Genomic DNA, 15,859 nt, shown 5'->3' with positions numbered 1-15,859 from the left:
CCGCACACACAAAGTAGATAAAGAAAGAGGAATGGAGAATGAAACAATAAGGCGCAGAAAAAAAAGAGGGGGAATCTGCCAGAATAGATAAGGCAAAAAACATTTAAATCCATTCGGTTCTGGAAACAGTGACTCTGGTTTGCAAATGGGATAGGGTCTTTGGTTCGCAACCCCAATATTCAAGGCAGTTTCGTGATTGTGACTTAAATCGAGAGAGACAGACAGGGAGGACACAGATGTCTGACCTTGCAGTGGTGCTTATGTAATGGTCTGCTTCAGTGCATTCAACTGCAGTGCTCTCTTCCAACCTGGGATCAGCAAAGGCAACATGTCTCTGCAGTCCAATCTCCTCTGACATCAGTCATGACACTCGGAGTTTGAAAGGGTCCTGTGAGCTCTGAGCGAATCAGTTGTTATGGCCCCGCCTGTGTGGTCCCCATGGAGCCAATCACTCTAATTAAACTAGACTACTTAAGCCTCCTCTCATTAGTGTCCAAGTAAACAGCCTTAATTTTTTATGCATTTTAATGCCCATCTCCCAGTCCTGAGGGTGGTGGCGGAGGGGGCAGATGAATGATGAAGGGGGGTAATTTCAGGTTTTCTCGAATAGGAAGCGAGTGCATTAAGTGTCATTTCACCATTCAAGTTAAATATGTGTTTGTGGATTTGCACCGATCGGTGCCAGCCTGCTCTTGTAGGAATTACTAATGTAGAGTGATAATAAAATACAGCGCATTAACGTTGGTAATAATACCAGGCCGCTTTTGCAGACACTATTTCATGAATACGATTTTATAGCCAAGTTAAACCGCTGACAGACTCCGTTATATTTCAGCCAGCTCCACGCACTGCAGTTACACAATCTACCCCTGCTCCATATACCGGGGGCAAGTAGGGTAACGTGTGGCACGACCCAAAAATAGCACGGCAACATTGGCCTCCACTTGCTTACTGGAGCTGAAAACAAGGTTTCCACACAGAGTGGAGGTGTGCATGCAGAGAGGGCTGTGCGCTATGACTATGAATATATGTACACATGTTCATATACATATGCATGTGTCCATGCACTAGGGAGAGAGAAGATGAGAGCTACTGGAGGGCTATTAGCACAGTCAGCGGGAGGGAGAGATGGAAGGATGGAGGGAAAGGAGGGGGCAGCTGGGTAGACACCTAGCAGCTACCCAACTAGCTGGGCCTGGAGGTCTCGAACAGTGGGTGGGATCAAAACAAGAGGCAGCAGACACTGAGCAGGGTCTCACAGGCACAATGGCGCAGCACCCCCCCATTCCCAAATAAAACCATGAAAGTAGCAGAGGTCTTTTATTCTGAAGAGCAGCTCGAACGCGTCTCGACTCATTAGGGGGCAGTGTGCGACCTCAAGAGCAGTGAGTGATGCTGAGGCTCCACCTCGACAGATGCAGGGAGAGCCGGCTGCTGGGCTGGAGGCAACGCGGCAAAAAGCTTCTCTAATACGGCCGCTAATTAGCAAGAGAATAAGTTAGCCGAAAGGCGGAATTCTACTCCGTCAACTACGGAGGAGCATCAGGGCCACTGTGAGAAAAATAATAGTAAGACATTTTCGAGAATAAAAACAGAAGGTCCAGGGGTTCATAAATTAATTAAATGCATTAATTTATCCTTGACATGAATAGGTCAATGATAAACATGTTATATTTGAAAGCAATACAATCGCATATTTTATATTTATCACCTGGAGCCTGTATTTTGTATTTCCTTTACATAAATAAAGACACCACCATAAACTGATGCAGAAAAATTCCCCAGAATGGAGGAAATGAAGTGTTTGACGCTCAAATTTGCCTGTGAAAAAAGAACCACGCCCCTGCACACATATTGTACTCCTCTGCCCACTGCCATGTCTGTGCTCCTTTTTCTCTCCTCCTGCTGCTGCTGGCCACCAGCAGTGTCCAAAGGTAGAAGCCACCTACGAGGCAGGGCAGCTCAAGTTTCATTTCTAGACCAGCGGCTCAACAGTGGAGACATAATGAGCTTTAGCGGTGCCACTCTGCCTCTTGCAGCAGCTCATCTTCCCCGCCGCAGGAACCTAGACGGTGGGTCTCCATGGCAGACTGTTTGCCTGCTTCAGTGTGAGAGGATGCGTCTACTGTCCCAGGGTGAGGTAAGACCTGGGCAAATGAGGTGAGCCTTCTCTTCCACTTTCGGGAAATAGCCGGCATTTCGCCGTTCCCCGTGTCAGAGTGCAGTCGGTCGGTTTTTCGCAGAGACAGGTGCTCATGCACCCGAGGAGGCGCACGTGAACGCACTCGTGTGCATGCGAGCGTGCAGACGGACCAGCACACACTGCATCTCCAAAGAAAAAATAAAGACATGGCCACAAAACAGCAATAAAGGAAACAACTGCACCGAGGGGCATAGTGGTGGAGTGCTGCCACACCTGTTGCATCCATCAGAAAACACATACAGGACATCGGCAGCCTCCAGTGTCTCCCTCTGATCACTAAAGCAAATGCAAGTAAAACAGATTTTAGGGGCTGTTGTTGTTGTGGAGAGCAGGGGCTGCTCTGAGAGCAGTCTAGCTCGATGACTGCACACACAGAAGTAGACAGGGCGTGACATACAGTGCTGTCCGCTGACGTCAGAGCAGCACACTCACTACTGTCACAGGGACTGGAGTCATGGCCTGGGGAGCTCGGAGTGTCTGCATGTGCAAGGATGTGTGTGTGTGTGTGTGTAGTCAGCACTGCTGTGGAGACAGTGATTCAGAGAGGCAGACAGGAAAGCAGAGAGAGAGAGAGAGAGGGCCCCGGTGAAGTCCCTCCACCTCCTTTGCCTTCATACGCAGCCTTGAAGAGTCTTTGATCTTGCCCGTGTCCAGAGAGAGTGCGAGAGAAAGATGCGGGTCGCGCGAGGTCGGAGTGAGTGAGGTCGCAGCGCTCCTCGTCAGGCCCTATTTTAAGGCCCGCGACTCATGGAGTGGCCCGGCCTCCACAGACCCGTCGGGCTAATGATCAGCCCGGGCAATTAAAGTCACTCTGTGAGTCAGTGTGGCATCAGGAGGGCCATCTGCTTCCAGCCCTGTAGCACTCAGTCTGGCCTGTGGGACCACTTGCTGGGGTCACGGCTCACCCAGCTCGTAGAGAGATGGTCACAGGATCTATGGAACAATCTGCTGTGTAACTCCAGCTCAACAGAGACCCGTTCTGCCGATACCGCTGCTGTGTGTGTGTGTGTGCCGCCCGTCGCCGCCGCCATGTCTCATGAGCGCAGTGAAAACACAAAAGTACTTATGGAGGACAATGTTGCATGCACCCAGGACACAGGTAAGCTCCTCATCAGCCTCAGGCCAGTGATTTTTTTCCACCTGCTCCAGCCCTGTAGCCAAGAAGCGGTGTACTTATTGTGCTAAAATGGGAAATATAAGACGTCTGAATACTTAAGAGAGCTTCAGATCCGCTGATAATGACCGCGCATGGTGTCCCAGACTACATCATCATCCACATAGGAAGTAATGGACTGTAGCCAGTGAGAAGAGAGTTCCAGTGGGGCAGAAAGTTCCACGCTTTTAATTAGCGGGATACTCGGGTCAACGTCGATGCAATGCCTGCTCTGGATCCACCAGGCTGCAGTGGCACTGGAGCAATGCCAGTTTGCACATCTGCATTTGGAGATGCCTGTGCTGAAATGAATGGAGCAGAACATTGCGAAGAAGTTTTACAGAAAAGACTTTGAAGCTTGAGGGCCTTTCTGCTTTAACACCATGTTAACATAGGAAAAAGGTTTGCCCGTTCATCCTCATGTTCACTTTGGCTCCGCAGCAGAGCTTTGTCTTATGAAACTAGACACATCGCTACACTGCCTCACCCTTCCCTCTCGTCTTTAACCCCCAGCCTTGCAGAAGCAACTATTTGCTTCAAAAAGTTCACATCTCTATATAGTCCACGTCAACACCTTTCCATCCAACGGCAGAAGGTTGCTAAACCCTGGGAGGCTAACTGGTGGTTCAGGCCAATGCCCCAAATGTGACCTCTGGTGCATTTATCATATGCTTGGTCGGCTCTGCCCCAGTTTATAGGGGCATGCAGCCGCCACGAGCAGTCACTATCATACCAATTGCACAGGTCAGCAGCTCTCTTTCCCGATAGCCCACCTCCTGAGCGGACAGCTGCTCTCTATTTCTTTACATTCTTCTCCTACAGGAAAAGAGGGCTCAAGGGGTCAGCCGCCATCATTTCACAGTTATTTACAGTTGCATAGAGCAACATTCACCTCTTACAGGTTCAACCCCAATCTGCCACTCGGTGTCCTGTATTTGAGGAGGAGTGTCCGAACTGTTACCACGGATGCAATATCTGTCTTTTCTGAAGAAAAAAACAACTTCATCTTGTTGTTTTTAGTGTCAATAACATGGATTCATAAACGGACTAATCATTTGCTGGTTAAAAATATCCTGACAGCTTAATCATTTCTGCTCGGTGGTGGTGTAACCTATTTCATTGCCTTTGATTCGTGCAGAAATGTGCAACATGTATTTACAGCCAATGTACTATCCCACAAGCAAGTAGGGGATAAGTAACTTGAATCAGGACAGACATGTGGGCGGTCATGGCAGACAAACCCCTCATTGTCTGCGTATGGGACGGTCTCGTAGCCAACCAGGCCACTGCGCAGCTTTTCATACACGGCGGAATCCAGAACCGCGTGCTGGGGTTGAGTCCTGTTAACATCCACGCAGAAAAATATAAATCTACACCACATCGAATTAAGGCTGTTTGAAATGGCGTTTTGCTGTCACGTAGATAAGATGCAGGGTGCTGTTGTGTCTGACGCACGGTTGGTCTCTGGAGTTGGAGATACAGAGGGATGGACCGGGCCACCGCGGCGCTATCCCACACTTCATATCTGACGGGAGAACAGATCCGACACTGATGAAGCAAAGGATGTGGCGATGAGTAAAACACAGAGAAAAAACAATCCATCCAACTCCAACAAACACATCCAAACACTGGTTATTAGTATATATATATATATATATATATATGTGTTTATAAAAAGGATAGTGTTAAGGTAACTTGTACCCCTTCAGTTCTCATTGCCGATTGCTCCACTTACCACTGTCCTCTCCCCTCTTTTATCATCCTTTCTCTCCATTCTTTTACTCCTTAAGAGGCTGACTCACTGGACCTGGATTGCTGTTTGTCTGTCATGACATCTGGAGGAGCTGGATGACGGAGTGTTATGTCTTTCTCTCACTCAGTCTGTGTCTCCCCCCCTGATGGGACCCCACTGACATCTTCATCCCTGTTTTTTTTCCACTGTAGCATAATGACCTCCTACCAGCGGCCCCCTAATGGAGCCATAATGGTCATTTATGCCAGGGGAGGCTCTGAGGGCGTGGCTGTGGAGGCAGCGAGTCGCACAGGAAGACGGGAGCGATCGGAGAGAGGCTCCTGGTTAAGTCCCCCCACCTCTTCCCTTCATACACATCTCAGCCTTTGTATAAATACAGCTTTCCTGTGTGTGTGTCTGTGCGATTCCACTGTGCATTCATGTGCGTGCAGTGAAAGGAACGGATACAAGACTGGTTAACAATAGAAAGTACAATATGAATGCATCTGGGGTGTCTCCCTCTGCTTTTGATGTTCACTTCTACAGCTTATTCATAATGCACATATGCACACTACATTTTCTTTTTTAATTACATTCCCCTCATACAGACAAGCCTCCTATTCATACATACATCATACACACAATGGGAGGACACCACCACTCTTAAACCTCGCTTCCATATTTGCTTCCACCACCGGCAGAAACTATACTGTACATAAATTACAGTGCATATGCTTAACTTGCACTTATTGCTATTTTCTTTCGAGCCATTTGCATTTTAATATGCACAGTGAACACAAGGACCTTTCACTTTGCACAGTCTTGTGGCGTCTTAAAAAAAAAAAAGAATGAGATGCTGCTTTAAAATGTGGCTTTCGACGCCTTAATCACGTGAGGTCCTCCAAAATGAGACACCTCATGCTTTAAATGCGGCACATCTCAGGATGTTCCCCTGGGGGCTGTGAGTTGAATAATACAATAGCACATTCATCAGCTCGCTAATGCTAATTAGACGGTTGCATAGAAACGGGAATATTGTACAGTAATGTTCCCCATGCCTTGTCAGCTCCTGTTCTCTCGGTTTCTAGCAATACTCACAGCTGCATTTCGGGTTCAAGTAAGAAAAGAAACAGCATCCTATCTAATCCATGAGGTACCTCCGTATAAAAACAGAGGAAGAGGAAGAAAAAAACATTAAAATATGATTATCTTACTGTCGGTTTGATCACTTCACGTAATCTTAATGTATTTTATGAATAAAACAGACACGCCATGTATTCATGGAGAGCGGGAAACGAATGCAGCTTCTTTAAAAAGGTGGCAACAATTATGGCCGCTTGAAGTTTAAAAGAGAAATTCACCAGACGCAGTGAAGCGGACGTCAGTCACCTCAAAAACGAGGACGGACGCGTTCCGACCACCACAACATGAGCCGAGGATTTTGATTTCAACAAAACTTTTGAATGTTCCTCGTTTGAAGCTATCTGACAAATCAGTTCTGTCCAACCGTTCTCAACGGCAGCAGCTCGGGAATGGCGCGCTCTTTAATGTGTGATAGGAATCAAAGGGAAGTCCTTTTGTACCTCCTTTTGATTCAAAGATGCTTTCAATTACGGTTTTTGCTCTGTGTCGCCCGATAAACGTTAGCTCTGAAGTCGGATAATTTAAGTCGAGCTCTGCGTGCTGCGTTCGCGTTCTTTGATTCTTGCCCCAGCTGCCATCCAGCACGAGCAGAGTAAAAACGTTGTTCATAGTGAATGTTACTTTCAAGTTTTCTTTGAGCGAATGCGGACGTTTCTCAAAAGCAGTATTTCGTCTGTGGTTGGAATGACATCGCAGCAAGGTCACAATAGCTGGGACGCACAATGATCCTACAGCTGCACGTTCTCAGGCAGCTGTGTGTGTGTGTGTGTGTGTGTGTTCAACAGCAGAAAATGAAGCCACATGACTGACATGTCAACTACCTTCCTTAGCTCAGCGTAAGTGATACTGATACCTGCATTCCCAAATACGTGCCACCCCGACATCACTCTGAAGCTGCCTGACAGTGTTGTACAGGATACCTGACAATTTTGTCATTTTGCTTTAACGGCATATGATACGGCAAGCTGTTAACGGGTCAGTCCACCCAAACCCGCAAACAAAGACATGCTCTCACTTAACTCTCACCTCTATTGCATCGGGGTGGTAGCGTACATCTCAGAGGCTGACATCTTTCAACCTAGCCAAAATGATCTGCATGGCTGGATACCAGAAGATGTACAGTGAGAGAGAAATATGTTTGGAATGTTATTTTACCGAATCTACCCTTTAAAGTAGCCTGCTAGCGCAGGATGGGTTTAGCCTGTTGCTAACTGTGTTCCCCCCTTTTCAGCAAGTTAACCTCAATTATGCAAATATGTCAATCAGCTTGATTAACACTACTCTGAGACACAGGGTTCATTTTTTTTTTTTTTTTTGTGCATCTTTTTAGTGCGTGCAGAGGAATTTTTTTTTCTGGTTAAAGCAAAGACGACGCTCAATTCATAAGTGAGCTTACTTGAGGGGACTGGAAATGAATATGGAGATTCGGCAGCAGCTCGAGAGTGAAAGTGTCAGAAATATTAGCATTATTTTCTTTCCGAATCACGACGACGACAGCAAGTCCAGGGGTCTTCATCTTAAAAGTGGGGATATTTGCATCCACGCAGAAAACTGGAACGTGACAGCACCCGCATATCACATTTGCATGCATACATTACAGTCCCCTCTGTTTTCATTTGACACTGACAATACCACTGCTTGCCATCAAAATCTTGGATGTGCAACAGCACAATCTGAGAAAAATGTCCTGGCGGTTTTTCAGACAGACAATAGCTGACAATGTGCATCATTGCATTACAAGTCTCTTGGACCATATGTGCATCAAATCAATGTGAAGCTGAAGGGGAAATGTGTAGCTTCAACATAGTAAGTCATTAAATCCACTATGGCAAAAGCTCTGACGAGGAAGGAAAAAAAACAAAAACAAGATATTTTTGTTCTCGTGGTGTCGCTAATGATTTGTTACACCACCTTACCATTTAGAGTTCTGAGGTTATGGAAAACACTGCTGCCTTCTTGATTGTCACTACACGCGCAGTATGAAGCATCATCTTTGAAATTCATATCCGACTTTAGTTCGAGCATAATGCTGTAACGACACTGCCAGAAGGTAAACAAGTGTGTGATTACAGCGGCGCATATAAAATACAGCTTGGAAAAATCAGAGGAGACATCTTTAGCCAACACTTCAGTCCTCGTTGTGTCTCTGTATGTGTGAATGCATTCTGTATTAGCTAAACAAACACATGTCTCAAATGTGTGACGGGATTAGTTCTATGCACTTGTGGAAAAACTAAATTTCTGCCCTATAAGTGTGACCACAATTTTGTAGATTAATGATGTAGTTCATGGTAATTATGTTATTGAACTTGCAGCTTATTTTCGCATATTTTCATAGGCCACCTGCATTTTTGTTCTGCAATTAAAGTTGCTCTGAGGCCGGTTCTTCTGCTACCGAACACGGTTTTGTTTCCATCTTATCAAACTGAACTGTATTCAGTTTAGTTGTACTTTCTACCTCTGAAAACATTTGTAAAGCCCTTTTCGCATTTTTATAATGTTGTGAAATCTGCATTGTTATCATCAGCATTCTTCTTCTCCTATTTTATTGGCACAACAACTGCGACTGCATTACTGCTCTCCGCTGTCAGCAGATGTGCCATGTGTCTTACCCTGCCACCTCCATTGTTGTGTGGCATGAATTAGTGTCCGTATACTATATACGAATACAAATGTTTACGATGTGCAACTGCACTAATAACTGTGTCAGAGAAACATGTGTTGGCATGTGTTCAGTTCTGGTTTTAGGTACCCGGTTGTTTCACAGTAAATACTAGTTTAAATACAGATAAATACCAGCGTCTGAGCTTGCCCTTTGAGGGAAATGCTCCGATATGTGCTCGCCTGCATGGACGAGTTTTTGACAGATAGAGGATGATCTGATTTACATCCGTAATATGTGAAGGTCCCTAAGTGCATTAAATAGTCATGATGTCTGTGCTACGATGGAATCATTTTGTAAGCAACTCACGGCCCCACGAACACAGACACATACTGCACGCGATCGATATCAAAGGCACTTTGTGATCAATGTTGGAATTAATTGGGAGTGTCACAGGGACCAAAGTGGCAAGTTGTCAGATACTGTTTAACAGCCGTTGAGCTGGTGTCAGCTTTGAGTCCAACTGGCTTCACTGATTGCTGTTTTTTCTTTTCTGTCTCTAAACTATGTCTGCGTGCACGTCACTCGTTTCCTTCACTCGAGCTCTGTTTCAGCAGCAGGGATGTCAGCTTTGGTTTCTCTTCTTCTGTGTATATCTTATTGAGTTTTCTTCCTTAATTCAGTGCTTCATCACTGATCACTGTTTTATCTTGACAATTTGACACTTGCCTAAGCACTTTTTTTCCTGTTAACAATGGACCCCTGAGGTTTTCCTGGGTGTAAAAAAAAACAACTTTGAAATGCTGCCCACAATTTACGCCTCTTGGATGCAGCCTGCCCGGCCTCAGCTCCAGTTATTTATGGGAGTGTTTCAGCAGAGGTTCTGTACAGTGAGGAAAAAAGCCTTTGATCTCAAATTGAGAATGCTTTCCACATCTTAGTGAGGAAGGACACCAGTCAATATTTGGCCCGAGGTTATTTAATTTGGAAAAGGAGTTTGATTCATACATTAAAAAATTCCAATTACCCTGTCAAGAGTTGAGCGAGCCCAGAGGAGGCTGTTTTAATCATACAGCTTTATCAAACTCTTTAAATTGAGTTTAACATGGACAGGATCATACATTCCGCCTCGGGGAAGGTGATATCCCTTAATTTGCCCTAAACAGCAAACATTTTAAAAATCCATGTTTAACTAGAATTACTTCTACTGAATAAATACTGATCGCTCCTTTCCCTTTTAATCGCTTCTCTCCCCTTTTTGTGAATCATAAACTTTCACTGAACATGAGGGATGGATAAATACTTATTCTGAAGGGCATGATGTATGCTACACACAAAAACAATCATGTACAGCAGTGTTGGCCACGTGATTCACATCCATATCAATCAGTTACCAAAAGAATGGGTCATTGTACTTCCAAATTATTCCATTTTCTGAAAAATGAACAGACAATAATTGCTTAACTCCCACATTTGTATGCGACTGGCGTCCCCCCCGCATTGATGAGCAGGTGCTATTCCATTTCTTCTGTCAAATAACGTTGTGGTCAGGTATAAATCTAGCATGTGTCCGATCTGCAGGTGGTCACAGCTGGACCTCCTGTCTTACCATTCCTGAATCTATTTCACGAAGATATTACAGAGATCTGAGGTGCTGTCAGATATTTCCCATTCCGTCTTATCAGTGGAGGGAATGATGTCTGGCACGGCAAACAAAGTATGTGTAAAGTCCTTAAATAAGGCATGAAATTGCCGGGATTTGCGAGGCGCCACGGGCCCCGTTGCAGCCGACAGGTACAGCTGCTCACCTCCAGACTGCACGCCTCCCATTAAAGAGCCCGGTGCTCTGAGTCAACACTTTTAATGCAGAAAATGACTTCATTCATTTTCCATTATAAGAACCACGTTTTAAAAAAATCTGCCGACACAAAGCGCGGCTTATTTCTCGCCTTCTCCACAGATGAATTTGCATACATCGGGGGGCCAACAGGAGACGAAGAGCTTCCCCCATTTTAGACATTTGGTCATGGTCGTGTTCAAGTGTGGGATACAAAGGAGTAAGCAATTCACTGCACTATACGTCAGCTTTCAAAACCCGGTTGAGGAATCCAGACACGTAACAAACTTGGAACCCTGCAGATTATTTGGTGACTGACTTGTATATTGATGAGCGTTTGTGTGTGTGTGTGTGATCAGATGCAACATTGATATCTGAAGAAAGCCTTTAACTCACCGGGGAACTGGTAGCTGTAGCTGGGTGCGAATCCAGTGTATCCGCGGCCGTACGTTGCCACAATATTTGGGTAGCCTTTGAAAGAGAGGGAGGAGATTAAAAGGAGATGAGAAGAGAACGACTAGAAACGGATGTGATACCGACACACACAGACAAACACTGGGATTTAGCTACTTCTCCACTTCGAGGGGGGGAAGCAAATCTGGAAAGGCTGGCTTTAGAACTCCTGGGAGTTCCAGAATAAGCAAATATTACACTGCAATAATCCACACATTAAATATGAGCCTGACATAGTTCAGATTAAGTATTACATTTTGGAACGGTACTTTTCATATGCAAAGTATTGTGTGTATTATGTGCTTGCTTTGTTTTGAGAAAAAAAAAAAAAAAAGCAAAACTGCAATAAGCAAGAAGTGATTTATTTTAAGCCTACTAAAGAGGCAGCATGTTTTCATGGCTCATAATGTTAATGGTAGACTGTTAACTCAGTTGTATTGGCTGTATGTGCAGTTTGACAACAAGCCTCACTCTCAATCAATGGTCAACTATCACAATTACGTCACCCCATAATCTTAATTGTGCTGCTCTTGTTGTTTTTCCTACAGCACATATTTTACACAATCCCTTTGAAAGCAAGTTTCCCCTCATGGATCAATATCCTGTTTAATTATATTATATTTTAACACACTTAAGGTACTGCAACAGGAGCCTCAAGGCAGTTTATTTATTATATTTTAGTTTTTTTACTGATCCCCATCTTTCACCGTGGTTAGATCTTTATTAGGGCCAGGTATCAAAACCTGGTGCCAAATTCTTTAATGTCTAATTTTATACTTAGTTTTTATTAAACCACAAGATCTCGGGCATTTTTTATAGCTCGATGTAATAACACTTTATAGCTGCAGCACTGAAATGACGTTGGTGTGAATGTGGCCGGATGCAGTTTGCTAAAAAGGATGCTGTGGGCAAGGAAGCGATAGCTGCTCCTCATTTACACCTCCTGCAAGAAATTCATTCGTGTGTTGTTGTGTTGTTTCACTGGTTGACACAAGGTTTAACGGTTAATTAAAACCAAATTTAAAACTAACTTGTTATCTATAGTAAGTCTCTCAAGAGCTACCAGGGCAACCGGTGTTTTATGGAAATGGTGAGCATGTGCTAAATGTGTTATGAGGGGTCTCTAAAACCCGATAAATAAACATTAGTACATCTAATGTTGCAATGAATTATAGAAGACATACACGGTATCAAATTCTAATCTAATGTGTTGTTGTTGTTTGTGTCGTTGTCTCTGTAATATTTGGTAATATTAGAGGCAGCAGTTGGCCTTGAATAGTCTCTCTCTGGTCCTAAAGCTGTCCACGGCTCTGACCGCCTGATGTAAACAAATTAAAAGCATCAGAAAATATTTATGATCAATTTTGGAGGTTAACAAAAAAAATTGGTGACGTGTTGATTGTAGATCTGGCCTTTTTATAGGGCGTATTTCTTGTAAATAAAGTTAATAACCTGTCATATCAACATTTTAGAGAGCTGCTACATACAGTATAAACACATATATCTGTGTTAAACTACGACTAGAAACTGAATGAGTATAAAACTTGCTGAGGATGTGAAATGTGACTACAAATTGCCATCTGTAAAGCAAAGTCAAAGCCTGTGTGAGGACACAGGCTTTGTTTAGGAGTTGTGCTGTCCCCGGATGGATGCAGAGTTCCAACGAGGCCAGAAGAGGACCCGGTGTCATTAGAAAAATTTTAAGAGCAGCAGATGTATTGTTCATCTGCCGTCATGATTCTTATTACAACCACAGACCCCGACAGTTAATTAGCAGGACAGTTTTCAGACAGAAGCAGCTGTGGGCGACATATTGAGAAGCGGGGTGTGAGGGAGCAGGCAGCTAGGAAGCGAGGACACGAGCAAAGCAAAGAAATTTCAGAAGAGTGGGGGGCGGGTGAGCCTGTGTGAGAGTTGGCGAGAATTTGAGCACCATCGAAGGTAATATAAACATAATTAACCCTGTAATTATGGTATATGTCTCAGTCTTTATCTGTTATCACCTTCAACCTTAAGTCGGGACTAAATTGCCTAATAAGAGGAAGTCCTTTAGGCCAGGAATGAGTCACTGGAGCCAACCTTGATAACTCTCTCACCGCAGAAACAGACCTCCGAAATCTCTCTCAGGTTTTTGTGTCCTCAATTCTTGTTAGAAAAAGTATATGTTAGCGTGATAATAATTGGCTGTAGTCACATTTGAATTGTAACTTTTGCTTCTATACACACACACACACACACCGCAGACTTACGGTAAATACGAAGGCATCAAAACGTACTTTGCGTGCACGCATTATTTGAGTGTGTGCGAGAGTGTGTGCAGGCTACGTGCGCGCATGTGTGTCCGTGTGAGCATGTGTGTCGATGCTCTGTTCTGTATGCCTCAGAGCCTGTGCCAGCTGGAATCAGAAAGGTTGACCTTGGTCATAAATATCTAATCAGTGTTTGCTGTCCATGAAAAAGTTCAATTTATTCCTGACCCAATGGGAAAATGCCTCTCCCAGACCCCTCTCCCCTCTCTCGCAGACAAAAAGAAATGCAACTCAGAGAGGCGGTGAGCGGAGCCTTAACCTGCTGCGGATGAAGCAGGACGGAGGCAACACCAGAGAAATAAATAAATAAATGGAAAAAAAATAAAATCCTCCATCAGCTGCTGATGAGAAGTCATCACCAGGAAGTTACAGATGGATAGCTTTCACACAACCCTGCATTGTTTGCTTGGTCGGAAAATAACTGTGATATGATACAATGGAAAGCCATCACCGACCGCAAAATATTGGATATTATGTGTTTGATACTGTCTTACTGTCAAAACAGAATAAATGCCAAACTGAAATTGTTGGCTTAGATACCGCAGCTCCTCATACTCCCTTATTTCAACATTTTCTGAAATGGCAAAACCACTTCCCTCCGTCTGATGTACTGCATTACAATGGCTTTCACATTACTAACTGAAGAACCTGCAGTGAGATGTGTGCACCGAGTGTATAAGGAGAGGGCTATAGAGGGGAATATGAAAGGGTCGGGGGAAGTGGATTAAGATACATGCTGAATTAAGTCACTATCTCATGAAATCCTGAGTATGTGCATACAAACAAGAGAGTGGGAACAAAGACGAAAGAAAGAGGAGAACCCAGCATGTTTCCTGCCATTTCACTAAATGAAGCCTGCCATTGTGTCTGCCCTGGCGGCGGCGGCCTCTTAGTGCTCTTATTTGCCTTATTAATATGCATGCTAATGTACCTATTTTATGGCTCAACAGTTCTGATTCACTTTAAAATCAATTATCCATCTGGTAGACCCATACCTCGCCCAGGCTCAAACGTGTATTAATTTCAGCAAACATACATCGGGCGCAACACAATAAAGATAAATGCCTCGATTAGAGGCAGTAAACAAAGGAGCTAGGGATGGCTTTAATGAGATTTGGCACAAAAGGAGCTTACACTTTCTTAAATAATGAGCCTAGGGTCCCCTTTTTTTCTAAATGCAAATTATATAAAGGAATGTTTCGCTGTCCTTGTTCCAATTTCATTTAGATAAGAGCGTCTCCAAACAAGTTGGCTGTTAATATTCTCACATGAACACATCACTGCCTTTCTGCCTGCCGTCTCCCAGTGGAGAGGGGGTGGGGGGGGGTGACGTCCTCGTCACAGACACATTAGTCTGTAATAACTTCCGTAAAGTTCACTGTGCTTGTTAAATACTTCTAGCGGATGAGATGGAGAGGATGGACTTAGATAGAGCCGACGCAAGCACTTGGCCAGTCTTGTCAACACCGAGACCACAAACGACTGTATAATCAGCCTCACGCAAAGTTCGGCCCTGGAATAACCCCGACAGTGGATGTGACTGTACGGACAAAGACTTGGAGACAAAGACAAATGGATGAAAAGATATTCAGGTACTATCGGAAATTTGTTTGCTGCCTTTTCCTTCTTTAAAAACAAATGATCGTGAAACTCAAATATTATATGCGACTGGTTCCCGTCAATCTTCTAAAAAGTAAATGCAAAACAAGTAGCGCCAAAGTATGACTTGCCATTGACCTTCAAAGCCACTTCGAGCATTACGTTTCCTGGTTCAGATAAAAATGCATGACTGTGGTTCTGCCTGCACCTGCTACGAGGGGTGGAGGCGGGGGGGGGGGGGGGAGCACTTGCACGGCAAAACGAGTCTCTTACAATCAGCTGCATGTCTCTTTTGCTTTTGAAGGGGGAAGAAAAATAAATCTTTCATGCGAGGGCAAATCCATTTGGTTGGGTCACACATACAAATTATATGCATAGGAAATGTGAACGGACAGACGGGGAGATCGAAAGACGGACAGAAAGACAGACAGATAGGCAGATAGGTAGTAGACAGGGGGCGGGTGGGGAGGGAGGGAGGGAGGGAGGGAGGGGGTGGAGAGAGTGCAAGAGTGTTAAATAAAAAGGGCCACGGGCATGGGCTGGATGGTAATGATGAGGGGTGGGCCAGCAGCTGAGGTCCCTGTAGATGAGATCTCTCCCTGACATGTGTGTCCCCTTCATTACCCATTAAGGGGGGCACAGTGATGAATCCTTAATATGACATTACACCAATTTTCCTCTTCATTTAGCCTGCTAATGTGCTGGTCTGCTCCTATATGCCCGGGGGCTGCCTGTACCAGACTCCACCAGAAATAGACCGCAGTGGCCACCGGTGGCACACCTTGAAGCAGCCTAATTAGGGGCAGTGCCCACCTAATGGGGCTATCT

The 15,859-nt window shown here is 44.6% G+C and overlaps 1 protein-coding gene across 14 annotated transcripts in view; it reads right to left on the bottom strand.

Moving 5' to 3' along the window:
- Positions 1-15,859, bottom strand: part of LOC116389103 (RNA-binding protein Musashi homolog 2) — a 241,749-nt gene that overhangs the window by 47,557 nt on the left and 178,333 nt on the right. For all 14 annotated transcript variants that reach the window (XM_031857530.1, XM_031857532.1, XM_031857529.1 and 11 more), the window contains exon 10: positions 11,067-11,141. In XM_031857530.1, coding sequence (XP_031713390.1) covers positions 11,067-11,141 — 75 coding nt within the window. The remainder of the gene's footprint in view (positions 1-11,066; positions 11,142-15,859) is intronic.

The sequence above is a fragment of the Anarrhichthys ocellatus genome, unplaced genomic scaffold (assembly GCF_004355925.1).
Source record: "Anarrhichthys ocellatus isolate YVR2014 unplaced genomic scaffold, GSC_Weel_1.0 scaffold18, whole genome shotgun sequence".
Taxonomy (NCBI): domain Eukaryota; kingdom Metazoa; phylum Chordata; class Actinopteri; order Perciformes; family Anarhichadidae; genus Anarrhichthys; species Anarrhichthys ocellatus.
This window is presented reverse-complemented; position numbering and strand designations above follow the sequence as displayed.